At 43.7% G+C, this 14,315-nt stretch overlaps 1 protein-coding gene across 1 annotated transcript; it reads right to left on the bottom strand.

Annotated features, from left to right (window-relative positions):
- Positions 1–61: 61 nt before the first annotated feature.
- Positions 62–4,705, bottom strand: nkrf (NFKB repressing factor). The gene is made up of 3 exons (XM_056285543.1): positions 4,065–4,705; positions 3,490–3,614; positions 62–3,048 (listed from the first exon to the last, which is right to left on the bottom strand). The coding sequence occupies exons 2-3, from the start codon at positions 3,596–3,598 to the stop codon at positions 782–784; spliced, it is 2,376 nt and encodes a 791-aa protein (XP_056141518.1). The 5' UTR covers positions 3,599–3,614; positions 4,065–4,705; the 3' UTR covers positions 62–781.
- Positions 4,706–14,315: the final 9,610 nt, after the last annotated feature.

The raw sequence follows: 14,315 nt of genomic DNA, 5'->3' as shown, positions 1-14,315 counted from the left end.
GTCAGTTATTTTTGGCCTTTTAAGTTCATCAGAAACATGCATCTCAGTCATTTTAGGCTGTGAATGGTTTTAATTTATTCAGTTATTACAGCTGTGAAAACAAGCAGACAAGATTACTGTATCCACATAAACCAATACATCTGACATTTAACAAAGATCACAGCTTAACACACTTTTTTCATGTGAAGGTTGTATTTCCACTCATGATGCCAACGTTAACTTTTAGAATCATCTGCAGCTATGACAGCAAACATTGCAAGTAGTCCTGTGGAAGAAATATTTATCAATACAGTGCAACTGGTATGAGCAGATCAGATGTTGCCGTGCTGTCTGATGTGTCGGTGTCCATGACATGAAGCCATAATTGGAAAAAGATGCACATTCAGCCCAGTTCATTTTGTAGCCAAGTTAACACTTAAGGAAAAAGTGAATTTTGACAACAAACACCTCATTTTAATTAAGAATTAACAAACATTATCAGGACAAGATAGGATAGCACAAAGCACACAAAATCTTGTGTGAGTGAACCAAACGGGACTTGCGGAATGGAAGGAACAAAAGATGTTAAAAAAATGACTTCTTATCCAAAAGCCCCTGCTGATGCTAAATATACTTATAACTATATTTTAATGGCAAAGGAATGCAGAAACCATTGAAGTGTGTCCCAAAAATGACCTACTGATGTACATTTGTCTCACAAAAGTATTAACAATACTTTTTATACTTGTGTTTTCTGTTCTTAGGTCCAAGCCAGTGAGTTTTTGAGAGCTCTGCATGCAAATCAGTGAGAGGCCTGAGGTTTTACCAGCTCATAACGTCCCACCTGCCCCTCTTGTAACAGCTGACCAATGAGCTGGTCTTTATGTACTTTACGACTGACGACAAGAAACCGTTGCCTGCCCTGTCCATACGACTTGCTCCGCAGGCCATATTTTTGAGAGATCTGATGTATCTGCTTGCGTTCATCATTGGTGAGATCAGTAGAGAAGCGCAAATCATCCTGACGCTCTGAACTGGCATAGTTTCGGATGATTTCCTCAATGTCACGCTTGCTGAGCTGATTTCCAGGCTTATCCATGTCCATCCCCAGTCCTTCTCTGGAGAACTGTTCCTTGACTTTAATTGGCTCTGCAATGCCGTCCCCATCTCGACCTAAACCGCCACCCTTCCAGCCCATCTTGCGGAGCAGTTGGTTTCCAATGTTGTCCTCTTTAATCTCTTGCTTTGTAGCCTCCTCGCCAGAGCGAGCCAAGATCTGGTAACGAGATATAGCGTCAGTGTGACCCTCCTTCCTGAGGTTGGATTTCACCACAGCCTGTGTCTGTCTCAATGTGGCTAAAGCCTCTTCTGCTGCAATGTGTTTCACACTTTTCTTAGGCCCGATACCCGCTGCCACATACTGGCCCTCGAGGTAAACTTCACACCTCCATCGATGGTCAGGTAACACCGTGAACTTGTAATCAGCAGCTACTTTATTAAACTGAGCAGTGTCATTAATAATACATATGGCATTATCAGAGTTTTCCAGTATCACCAACTCACTCAAGTGCTTTTTCCTAGTACCCTGTTGTCCAAAGCGGCCACTAGAAGAATCTGATTGATAATTTCCTCTGGAATAATGTGATTGTTGTTGTTGCTGCTGCTGCTGCTGCTGCTGTTGTTGCTGCCGTGCTGCCTGGTTCATGCGAAGTTTCCTCACTGCCTCTTCAGCTGCTGCATGCTTTGAACTCTTCTTAGTGCCTCTAGCCTGCGCTACCAGCTCACCCTGCAAGAAAACACTACATAGCCACATACTGCTGTTTGGCACTATGTCAAACTTGTAGTCAATCTTCATACGATTAAAGGCGGCAGAGTTGTTTAGTATGCAGATGGCATCGTGAGCGTTGTCTACAACTACAAACTCAGTCCAGTGTTTTCTTTTGTCTGGCTCATATTGGCCCTTTGAGCTGGGTGTCGGTTTATCCTCCGGATTGCGAAGTGCAGGCAAGAAGGCTGGGGTAGGGCTATGCATCTGACATACCACAAGGTCATTGACAATTGACTGTCTATATTTGCGCTGCACAATACGGACCTCAACTGGTTTCAAAAAGAGTTTGACAGCCTGTTCAGAGGCACGGTCTCTGGCCCCATTTTTGCTGCCAGAGTAGCCAGTGGCAAGATATACACACTGACATCTCAGTTCACAGGCATAGCCATCTGTCGGTACTTTCCTGTTCTTCGGCAGGTCGGCTTGAGGAATATCTTTCAGGTTGACATAAATATACTCAGGGTTGGTCTTGCAGGCTTGGATGCTGCGGCTCAACATGAAATTGTAGTTTGGCGAGTCTGTTCCAGTCATGAACATGGGGTCTCTGAAAGACACAGCCAGTGCAGATGCCACATTGGTGATCAGCCTCTGCTTCTCCTCCAGGGTTGCCTGAGATATGGGGAGAGGCTGCGACGAAGACCCTGACGGAAAGGCAGGATTGCTCCTGCCTGGGCTGTTGTAAACTCTGCTGAAAGGCCTGCTGGAGGAGGGCCTGTCCTGATGACTACCGTAGCTTAAGCCCTGCCGTCCTGAATCCCAGCCACCTGATCTTTTCCCTCCTCCATATCCATCAAACCTGCTGGGCTGTGAGTAGGAATCTGCATTCCGAGAGCTGTGTGCTTCATATTTGGCTGTGTAGTCCTGTTGGGTTTTTGCCATGAAGTTTGAGGCGGATGCCCTGCCTCCATAACCAAAGCCACTTGTACTACCTGAGGATATGCCTCTGTCTCTTTCCCTGTCTCTTTCCCTATAGGAACCCCAAGAGTCAGAACCGTATGACTGCCCTCTGTCAAAAGCAGGTCGTGTAGAGGAGGAGCCTTGGCTTCTACTGCTGCTGTATGAAGTGTGTTCAGACTCCCACTGTCTTACAGCATAGGTCTCACTCCTCCTGCGCTCCTTATCATTTTCTTTCTCGTCAGTGCCAGACCCTCCACTGCTACCACCACTGACAAAGTGCACGGGCTCAAATCGCGGTTTGGAACCAAATTTTGATACAGGCATCTTCCTCATTGGCTCTCCTCCTACAATTAACAACACAATGGTAAGTGTTAGAGTCCATAGAATCTGTAATATGACTTTAAATATGTAATATATCTTTATTATTGCAGTCAAAGCAGGCCTGAAGCATGCACGCTGTATATACAGTATTGTACGTATACATGCACATTCTGTCATGTCCACCTACCTTATGTATACAAGTAACCTGCTAACATTTATTCCAGCGTCTTTGCACTCTGCACCATGTACTATTTTCTTCCTGTTTCACCTGTATATAGTCATTCCTTGAATATATTCATTGAGACTGTTGTGCTGTTATTCTATGCAAATACAGTGAAAGTCACTAAACTGGAGTCGCCAACATGGCCAAATAAAGATGATTCTGATTAAACCTTCAGACACACCCACAATGAATGTAAAGCTTAAGAGTAGAACCACCGTAGGAAACCTATTAAAATACTCACTGCCATCCGATGAATTAGGTCTCTTTTTAGCTTCAAAACTTGGTATCGGGTCAAAGGAGGGCATTTCGCCTATGTCAGTCCCTTCTGCCATCACCAGCACCTTCCACATCAGATTCGGGCCATACCTATAATTAGGGCATAGTTTGTTAGATCCAGATGACATGAAATTAAATGCATTCATACTGCCAATACAGAATCAAGCAGAGTATAGCGAGCTACAAAATGAGTTAACAAGCAATGCTTCCAGTTCAAGCGGTGACTATTTCTGGGAAAACCACCATCCCACGCCAACAAGACAGCTTATCAATATCATTTGCCAATACGTTTAACGTTAGGGTTCAATTGCCTAAATGTGTTAAACGTGTTTTTTCCATCAAAAATGACGAGGTAGCCGCGAATGAAACCTGAATTTGTGGCGCCCACCAAAACGAGGCCTAACTAGCTATGAAAGTGACGCAGTGGGCCGAAAAGCCAATTGGTTCTTTCATTTCTCGGCAATGTTTTGTCAACAGAGACTGAGAAACATATGCAAACGTTCAGTGAATGCGTAAAAAAAACATGTCTTGGATCCTTACCTTAAGGCATAGACCCTGGTCCGGCTAGTCTTTCTGTACTGGTTGAGCTTAAAATTAAACTATGCGGTTGTTTCTGTGAGCAGTCGGCTACTATTAGCTTGCTAACAAGCGCCCAGGCGCTAGCTTTAGCGTTAGCTTAAGTTAGCCGTGTTAGCAGCGTCAAGCCCGCCCTCGGCGACGAGTCAACAGCGTTGCTTATTTACTTCTCTATGTCTGTCAGCAGCGAGTCAAAGCCGATACGAACTTTCGCATGCTATGTGGTTATAACAGAGACGTACTGTCGAAATATAATACGGAACGTCTTGGAAGCTTCAAACATCTCGTCAACTTCGCAAAAGCGTCCATTTTCTGTCCAACTAACTACGAGAATCATGGCGCCCGACAGCGCACCAGCCCATGATGCTTTGCTCGGCGTTTCAATTGCTCACATCTCAGTGTCTGCACGTAACCTCAGCTATAACCGAGCATCACCTTACAACTCAGCTGTCGATTGCCACTCAAGGTTGTTGTTTTTTTTTAAATCAGAGAACAATTTCGCCAAATTATAATCAGGGATCGATTTGAGAGATGATGCAAGGGGATGCCACACACGCTCGGTTAAAACAATCTTGACAAAAAACAAGCCTCTGTAAAAGTATCCCCCTCCCCTTTCCATGCCCTTTAGATTAGTGGCGCTGTACATTTTGTGGTGAGCTGTCGTGAAAGGAGGCAAGAGACATAGATCTCATTTTAATGGCAACCCCCATGTACCATACACCGCACGACCCCGGTAGTGCGCTTTTATTTTGCCCCCAAAATGTTTGCCGACAAATGGCTTTCCCCCGAGGTCACAGTTAAAAACATCAGTCTTACGGTCCTAAAGTCAGTCAGTCAGTAAAATGGTCGTCCAGTCAGCAAAATGGTCGTCCACCCAGTCCGAGTCGAACCCCCCAAACAGAAAAACATCACAACAATAACGACAACATGAACTATCGCAATATAACTCGAACATTAACAGTCCCATGAGCCCCTGTGCTCCCCCAGTGCAGCTACTACTACTACTACTACTACTACTACTACGTTCGGCTGCCCCCGTTAGGGGTCGCCACAGCGGATCATGTTTCAATTTCTTCCTGTCCTCTGCATCGTCCTCTGTCACACCAGCCACCTGCATGTCCTCCCTTACCACATCCATAAACCTCCTCTTTGGCCTTCCTCTTTTCTTGTTCCCTGACAGCTCCATATTCAGCATCCTTCTCCCAATATAACCAGCATCGTCCACACATGTCCAAGCCATCTCAATCTTGCATCTCTTGCTTTGTCAGTAAAAGCGACCGCTTCCTACGGTCGCTATAATCAATGCGTTTACATGCACAGTTAAGTCGAGCCACGGTTATAGCTCGATTATGCCATGTAATTGGACTATTGTCGTTGTCCTTGTATACAAGAACTGGGAGAGAATCGATTTATTGACGGAAGTAAGTCCAACCCCGGTACGGTAGGTGGCGATATGCCCCCTTCAGCTGGTTGCTTTTTTTTTTTCTTCCAATTTTCCCCCTTTTTCTCCCCAATTGTATATGGCCAATTACTCCGCTCTTTTGAGCCGTCCCAGTCGCTGCTCCACCCCCTCTGCCGATCCGGTGGGTGCCCCGACCGACCAGAGGAGGCGCTAGTGCAGCGACCAGGACAAATACCCAGATCCGACTTCCCCCCCGCAGACGTCAGACCAAGCCAGAGGTAACACGGGGATTCGACCTGGCGACAAAGAATTTAAGACAAGAGCGGACACTCGGTCGTTTTTCTGTAACAGCCTGAAGAGGGCGCTGACGTGGCGATTCCGCCATTGTGGACTGAAATTGGAGAAATCTCAAGGCCAGTCAGTCAGCATTAAGACTAACGCCAAACAGCCGCGGATTCCACGGAAATAAAAAATCGAAAACTGTTCAGCTATTAACTGTCAGAACTATCCGACATCATCTCCAGAGCTTGCCTTTCACCGGTTCCCCAAAGATCCTCACAGGTAATTTTTTGAACTTCACAAAAGTGTATAAATTGAAGTTTTACTGGACTTGTCAAAGGGTTAGCTTGTGGAAAGGAAGGTTACCGCCTATTCTGACAACTTACTAAAAACATAAATATAATAAAACCAGACAATGCACAGTGTTTGATAATAAATTCCTCAAAACCGTTATTTCTGTTTAAAACTGGGTTGCTAATTTTGACAATAGCCCTGCAATTCCCCCTCAAGGGGGGGGGGTGCAGTATTACCTGAGCTAGCTAGCTAGTGCTAGCTTAGCTGTGGTCCAGGTCGTGTGCCAGCTAACTTTGTAACATAAAGTTAGTTATCAACATGGCAGTGGCGTTGATTACACGCTAATGTTCCATGTAAACAGTTCATATTGAAGTTGTCATATACTTATATAGCTATGGCCTTGTTTTACAGGTGTGCTAGGTGGGTGCAGAACCTGCACAATGCAAGCCTCATGAGGATAAGCTCTTGAGGGGCTCCATGAGAGCCGCAGGGTGTGCAGTAGGTATTTTCACCCTAACCAGTTCAAGAAGCCAGTTGATGTGTATGTATAAACTGATTAAATATTGTTACACACTCAAGTTAAAAACATATTGAAATGTATGTATTTAGAGTACATGTAATTCCTGTAATGTTATTTATTGTCTTGTAGCCATGCTGGGTTGAATTGGGATGCAGTGCCAACAATAGTCCATGCACCAAACCCACCACCCCCACTGGAATCAGGGAGAAAGCCACCAAAAAAGAGACAGGATTTACCACCAAAGAAAAGTAATTTTGTCATTGTGTAGTTGTATTAATGTTTAAATTATTCTTATGTTAATCATATTATCCATTTAAGAAATTGCAGTCTTATAGTCCCTTTTTAATCATTTGAATTCACTTTGTAAAATGTACTCAGTGCATATTTGAGCTATTGTATTTTCTTTTTCATTGTTTTGTTAATGGCCGTAATTATGACTACTTAATTTCCATTCGGGGACCAGTGAAGTTTAACTTAAGTTTGTTTTTGTGTTTCAGGCAGACAGTCATGAATCTATCCCTGTCTTACCTGGAGACAGTGTCACTGCACCTGACACTGCCTGACCAGCGCCCTCCTCACCACTATTATCCCAGCCATCCCAGCATGAATCTGCTGCCAAGGAGAGGGAGAGAGCCTTGGAGAATAAAATTAGGAGCCTACAGACAAAGGTGTGCAGGCTGAGGTTTATGAAGGAGAGGAAGGGAGGGAAGGAGGTTAGTAAAGAATCAGTGTTGAAGAAGATGCAGCAACTCCTACCAGCCAAGTCCTATTCATTCTTCAGCACACAGATGCGCCTGAGTCAGCATAAGGCTCCTGGTTTCCGCTGGACCATCCAGGACAAAGCCTTTTTCCTGTTGCTGCTCCATGCTAATCCGAAATGTTACAGGCTACTTTTCAAAATGATCTCAGTGCCATCTGTCTGTACCCTGCGGAGGCTTATGAAAACCACAGATTTCAAGCCTGGCTTAAACCGAAACATTCTGGCTACTATGAAGAAGGTTGCAGAGACCATGATGCCCATAGACAAGGTCTGCACTATCATCACAGATGAAATGTCTCTGAAACAGTCAGTTCACTACAACGAGTCTGATGACAGGATTGATGGATGTGAGGGTTTTGGCAATGATCAGCGCACTCCATATATCGCCAACTATGCCTCTGCATTCATGGTACGAGGGCTGTTCCGGAAGTGGAAGAAGCTGTTTGGATACTGTTTCACCAGTGGGCCCATACCACATACCCGTCTTCAATCATTTCTGCTAGTGGCAGTCTGGGAGTTGAGAGCAGCAGGGTTGGCGTGCATGGTTTTCATCTGTGACCAGGGTGCTGGTAACCGAGCAATGCTTGCTCGTCTTGGAGTCACAAAAGAGAGGCCATACTTCCATGGCGATGATGCCAGGGTATTCTGTCTTTGGGATCCACCACACTTGATCAAGAACATATACAACAATTGGCACAACCATGGGTTCTCACTGGATGACGTCCGCATCACCTGGGGCATTCTGGAGGATCTCTTTGCTCATGACTCCAAACAGGACATTCAAATGTGTTGCCGTCTCTCCAGAAAGCATGTTTATCTACCCCCGTTTGTTTCCATGAGAGTCAGGTTTGCTACTCAGGTCCTGAGCCACTCAGTTGCTGTGGGGATAAAAACCTTGGCAGAGGTCAAACAGCTCGCTGGTCAAACACACAGGAACTACATGGCAGCTGCCACATTCTGTGAGAACTTTGATGGCATGTTCAACTGTTTCAACTCAAAGCAGCTCAAGGACTCCAACAAGCTTCGATCTGCTATCTCAGAGATGACCAGTGTATGGAGTGGCTCCCCCGCCTGAAGCATATTGGTGCCTGCCCTGCAGCCAAGCAGATCCCATGTGTTGAGGGGTGGCAGCACAACATCATCTGCCTGAAGATGATCTGGGGTGATCTCCGTGAACGACATCATGTGTCATACCTTTTGACCAATCGCCTGAATCAAGACTGCCTTGAGAATGCCTACTCAAACATAAAGGGTATGTACTATAACATATAATGTAATGTGATGTGATATAATATAATAGATTATATTTTATTATGGTTGTGTGTGTTTTTTCAGGGCATGGTGGTCACCGTGACAGCCCTGACTCTGTACAGTCTGAGTGTGAATACCGGGCTCTGGCTACTGGTCTGATGTTCAACAACTTGGAGAAGACCAACTGTGAGGAGGACCTTGACACCTTCCCGCTGCTGATCGGCACATACACCTCCCAGGAGAGTAACCAGGTCTTCATCAACACTGAGCTGATCAGGGAAGAGCACAGCTATGCCAGGGAGACTTCTGATGGTAGAGCAGCCGAGGAATGCATCCTGTGTGTAGATCCAGCAGTTACAAGTGTCGTGGATTTTCCTTTATTCTTTAATGGGCTCTTGCCACAGCAACGTCTGGGGAGAATAATCATCGGACAAATATTGGAGCAAACAGAGAATCTTAAATGCATCTGCAGGTGGAGAGACATAAGGCTACACGGAGGTTCGTCTGTGAGGATATGCTCTGCCCCTAAGCTGGAGATAGTGTTTTTTTATAGAACAGTCCGTCGCGTCATACACTGTGTTTCCTGCATCAACTAAGGTGTAATCTTACAAAGGAATGCAGGAAACATCTATGTTAATCACATTCTGTGCGTCGTGAGTGTCTGTAAGTTGTTTACACTTATCTTTGCTGTACCAGGCCGTTCCTGGGATGCGGCAACGGGGAGGAAAGCATGATAACAGTTGCTATGTGGCCCCATGGAAGGTACGCATGAGAACAATGGGTATGTGTGTCTGCAGTGAGTGAGAGGTTTCATACACACAGAGAAGTGGAAAACTACAGAGTACATACGGAGTGCATATGGAGTACATTTTGTAGTCCACACAAGTGACTCAGGAGTCAAAGGTGACCAGGTGGAGGAGCCAATAGACTGGTCAGATACTGACAGCATGGGCATTCTTGGTAAGTTATCTTTGGTACCTATTTACTTTTACAGTACTTTGATGGAGAAGTTACTCTGAATAAATGTTTTACACCATATGCATTACAAAATATCCTATGTGTTTTATTACCCATCAAGAAGCGCCAATGGACTGCCCCATCTCTCCCCCTCCCCCCCTAATAAACCTCAGAGTGTGAATCGAGTGGTCAGGGAGAGTGCTCCGCTGCAGCCATGATCAGCTATCCAGGATATCAGGTGACAGGAGTAGCATGTCAGGAAGAAAAGGCTTAGGTGCTGAACTAAGTTATATGAGAAATTATGAAGTTGGACTCTTTGGTGTTAATAAATTCACACTGTCGGAGCAATCATCTGTTTTGCAAACATCAGTTTGCAAAACAGGCCTGTGGGGGGGGGGGGTTATTTACCAGTAGCATGCAAGTTGTGAGTGAGCAAAAATGCATGTCAGGGAGAGTGCTCAGCTACAGCCAAAAGCAGATATCCAGGATATGATGTGTCAGTAGTGGCATGTCTAGACAATTCTCACCTGAGAGGAGCACCCTGAGGAACCTCTACAGTAGGGCTATTCAACTTAGGCCCTGTTGTTGGTGCTATTGTTCAATTAACTGCCAAGAAGAAAACCGTATTTTGACTCTAGGGCTCTGCTCTTACCATATTTATGAATGTTGATATAACTTACGATTGTATTTGTCATCATAAAAGGACCAATTTTATTTGTAAAAGATAAGCTAAATTTTAACTTGAGAATTGTATGTATTTTGTTCTTTCAGAGCAGTGACGCTGTGCTGCAGTCCTATGTTAGTCCTCTTGAGGGTGTCCTTCCACAGTGTGTGCTGGACCTGCTGAGTGTGATGGCACCACCGATATCAGCGTCTGGAATGGATCATGATGGCAATGTACTGATTTATACAGCTGGGTATATAGGCAGTAAGGTTGTACAGAAGTGTAGTACCAGTGGTCACTGCGAAGAGTGTAACATCTGGACCACAGATGTCCCTGATGAGCCACGGTACAAATTTCTAAGCTACCAACAGCACACTGATCTCAACCTAGGAGAGAAGGGCCTTAAAGTGCCAAGCCTGGCACTGGTTGATCTAATCACAGCCCTGGAAAGTAACTTCAGAAAGAACATCATGTCAGTTATCGACTGAGATGGCCTGGGGGGGGGGGGTATTTACCAGTAGCATGCAGGTTGTGAGTGAGTGCAACAGAGTGGTGTGTGACAGGAAGAAGTGCCAAGAGGTACTCATCTACATGGTCAAGTTGTTCTTACACATCAGAATCCATCACATCCTGTGGGAGGAAAACCACCGTATCTCTCAGCCAAACCAGAAGAGAAACAGAAAATTTCTCAAAATCAGTCATCAATAGAGATAGATAGGTTTTTTTTATCTGTGCAAGAACATTACAGACAATACCAAGTGAACAATAAACACATAACAAACATTTAAGGAGATGACACTAAGACAGGATGTCAAGAGATAGATAGATTTTATTGTCATTGCATTAAAATGAAATGTAAATAATGTAATCAAAATTAAATGTAAGTTTCAATGTAAAATGAAATGTAAATTTGTGTTTCCAATGACAAATATGAATAATAATACCAAATGAACATATATCTAACATTTCGGTCTTGAGGTGAATTATTTATTTCTTCTTGAATTTTGAGTGTTATCTTCAGTGTCTGCAGAACTGCAAATGCACTTCTTTCCATTTATGATTTTGATCTATTTGCATCCACAGTTCAGTTTTTTGTTTTTTTTTTGAGTATCCGGTACTGTTCACACATGCATAGTGAAAGTGTTGGCAGCAGTCTGTGCACTTGATCATTTTGCGAAAGCTAGGCCTTCTGCAGTACAGACATTTGATTTCTTCAGCCAGGTGGGGGTCTTTGCAGCGGCAGATAAATTCTGGAAGGAGGTGGTCCATGAAGAAGACTTCAGCCTTGGGAACATTTTCAAGAAGAAAACACTCATCTCGCTTTAGCTGGCAAATGATGCTGCTTGTCTTTGGTCCACATCATAAAGAGATGTTTTTTGTTTTTTGTTTCTTTTTTGTATCAGTCCGTGGTTCAATAATTGCAATGTCATAAAAGTGAGATCGTAATAGCGGAAATTAGGCCTTGATGTTTGTTTGTTTTTTAATAATCTCAACATAGCTAGAATCAAAGCCCTTCTATGCTATTACGAATTCTATGAAGATCATTTAAGTGGTTTATCTCCTCATAATATCTGCTAGAATCCATCAGCGCCGCACAGCTGCGGTCGTTGCAGAGCAACATAAACAATCAACTTTCAGTCCAAAATGGCGGCGGCCCGGCTCAGCCGTGGAGTGCAAGTGTTACATGGACGAACCAATGGAGCGTCCGCCCTTGTGTCTAAGCTCTTTGCCGGCGATCCCGTGTTGGTAGGCAACGCTACGCTACCCGGACGCACAGCTAATTGCTTTTTTTTTTATTGAACAAAACATATAAAGAAAATATTACATCACAATAGGACAAAAAGTAGTTACAAAAATATAAATTATTTCAAAATTAAAATTTACGTATCCATAAAAAAGACAAAATAAAAAAGGTCGAGATACAGGATTTAAGTTAAATTATATTCTTCACATAGTCTTCTGACAGCTAATTGCTATTGGCCCTTTTTCCAGTTGACCTATTGCGTCACATACCAAGCAAGCGACAAACAAGTTAGCAAGCGGCTCAAGTCCTATTTAAAGAATACTACCTCTATTTGGAATATATTTCCACATTATATATTTTCAAAACTTGGTGGTCTTAATTTTATTATTCTTTGTAATTATAATGTTGATAAAATCCCTGTTCCAAATTTTTCATTTGGAACAACAAATATATACTTTATAAAAACAAATCTTTGTTTTTGCAGAAGTGGTATGACAAAAAAATAATGTTGGTGGGTCAGCTCTTAGACAAGGAGAGTCTTTTACTGAATTCAAAGAGTTTGTGGGAGTGCAGGAATGAGGAGACGGAGATCGAGTCGAGTCAATTCCGTTTACTCGCCACACAAAACAACACCTATACAGCACAATCCCTCGTGGCAACCAGCTAACCGCTAGGCTGCTGCAAACCTGGCTCCCCGGAAACCCCAAGCAATGCCCACGTCAGCACTCTAAAATGTCTGCCTTAAAGGAGCAGCAGCCCTTGGTGAATCTACCCTCAAATGTGTATTACCACAACTTCAACTTTAAATTTAACCTTGCTGTCTCACCTAAAGAATATGCTGTCATTTTTGATGCTGTTTCTGCTGAAGTTTGTATGCTCTTTAAAAAAAATTCCTCTGTGGCTTTAGATGACTCTCCATTGTTGAATGCAGCTAACACTCCAGTTGGCAAAATCTGTTTTGCTGTATATCATAAAAATATTAAAGGAGCTATTCGTGCATCGTTCCAACAAGATATAGTCTCTGTACCATATGTCATTTCTCATTGGAGTAAATTTATTACTAATATCTGTTGGAAAAAGGTTTGGATGCTACCACATACATTTTTGATAAATAAAATAAAAGAGGTTTCCTTGAAATTATTACACAGGTTTTACCCAACGAGTCAGTACCTGAGAAGATTTGTAAAAACAATGAACTCCTGTTGTTCTTTGTGCAAAACTCAAATAGAGACGATCACACACTTATTGTGCAAAACTCAAATGGAGACGATCACACACTTATTTTGGGACTGCACCTTTTCCAGAAAACTTTGGAAGGAGCTAAATGCTTTTATTGTATCTATATCTGTAATATTTTTTCCCTTAAATTGGAATATGTATAGTTTGGTTTCCATGACACAAATAGTGAAAGTAACAATAAGTTTTACTTAATAAATCTTTTTTTTGTTTTTTGTTTTTTTTGCAAAATTTCACATCCATAAAAGTCGATTCTTAATTAATAAACTATTATCTCCTGCGTTAATTATAGAAATTGAGAAATATATCTCTACCATTTCCAGAAGCACAAACAGAAAAGCAGTCAAAACATATTGTAACGTGCATGGATAAGTAGACGAGTCTTACCCTTTAGTCGAGCGGTTAGCGATGTGTTGGTAAATAAGGGTTTACCGCTTTAAGAGCAAGATCTGGGGTCGGACTCTGATTGGTTGGTAGGGAGGGGTGAATGAGGAAGTTGTTGTTGTGTGGCGCGAACGGTATTGGGAGCTCCGCGCAAGTGAAAGGAAATATTATTACTAAGAACTGTGATATATTGGACCTATGTCAACGTTTTGTGCAGCTGTGAAGAAGGATTAAATGTGTTTCCAAAGAAAGAAGACGGTGTCCTCGCCATTTTCAGACGAAGTGAACTATTGAACTGTGTTGGGTTGTACTCCGAAGTTTAGCTAGCTAGCACCAGGCAGCGACGGACAGCGCCAGCGAACTTCGGCCCTGGATCCGAAATAAATTCGGTTCCCCTGTATCTTCCGGCGAAGGTAGTCAGAAGACGGAGACAGGAAAAGTAACAGATGTCTCCCGCGGGGCGGGCGATTCGGGTTCACGTCTCGGTCGCGGCAGTTCCTGTGGTTGCCCTCCGACTTCGCTACATTGGTGTCAGAAGTGGGAGGGTAGGACCGTAAGGCCATCGGAAGTGTATGCGCCCAGAGGCGTGAATGAGCTGATATGCTTAAGCGCGGGGACGCGCTTCCCGAAGGAGGGGGATAATGTAACGTGCATGGATAAGTAGACACGCTGGGCGACGGGTCTGACCCTTTAGTCGAGCGGTTAGCGATGTCTCCCGCGGTGC

Source organism: Lampris incognitus, chromosome 1 (genome assembly GCF_029633865.1).
Source record: "Lampris incognitus isolate fLamInc1 chromosome 1, fLamInc1.hap2, whole genome shotgun sequence".
NCBI classification, from domain to species: domain Eukaryota; kingdom Metazoa; phylum Chordata; class Actinopteri; order Lampriformes; family Lampridae; genus Lampris; species Lampris incognitus.
This window is presented reverse-complemented; position numbering and strand designations above follow the sequence as displayed.

What these genes read in the sequence shown, in the direction of transcription:
- nkrf (XM_056285543.1), bottom strand. Translation starts at nt 3,598, where the DNA reads ATGTGGAAGGTGCTGGTGATGGCAGAAGGGACTGACATAGGCGAAATG. An exon ending in ACCTAATTCATCGGATGGCA is followed by an intron (nt 3,049 to 3,489) that starts GTGAGTATTTTA and finishes TGTTAATTGTAG; the next exon opens with GAGGAGAGCCAATGAGGAAG.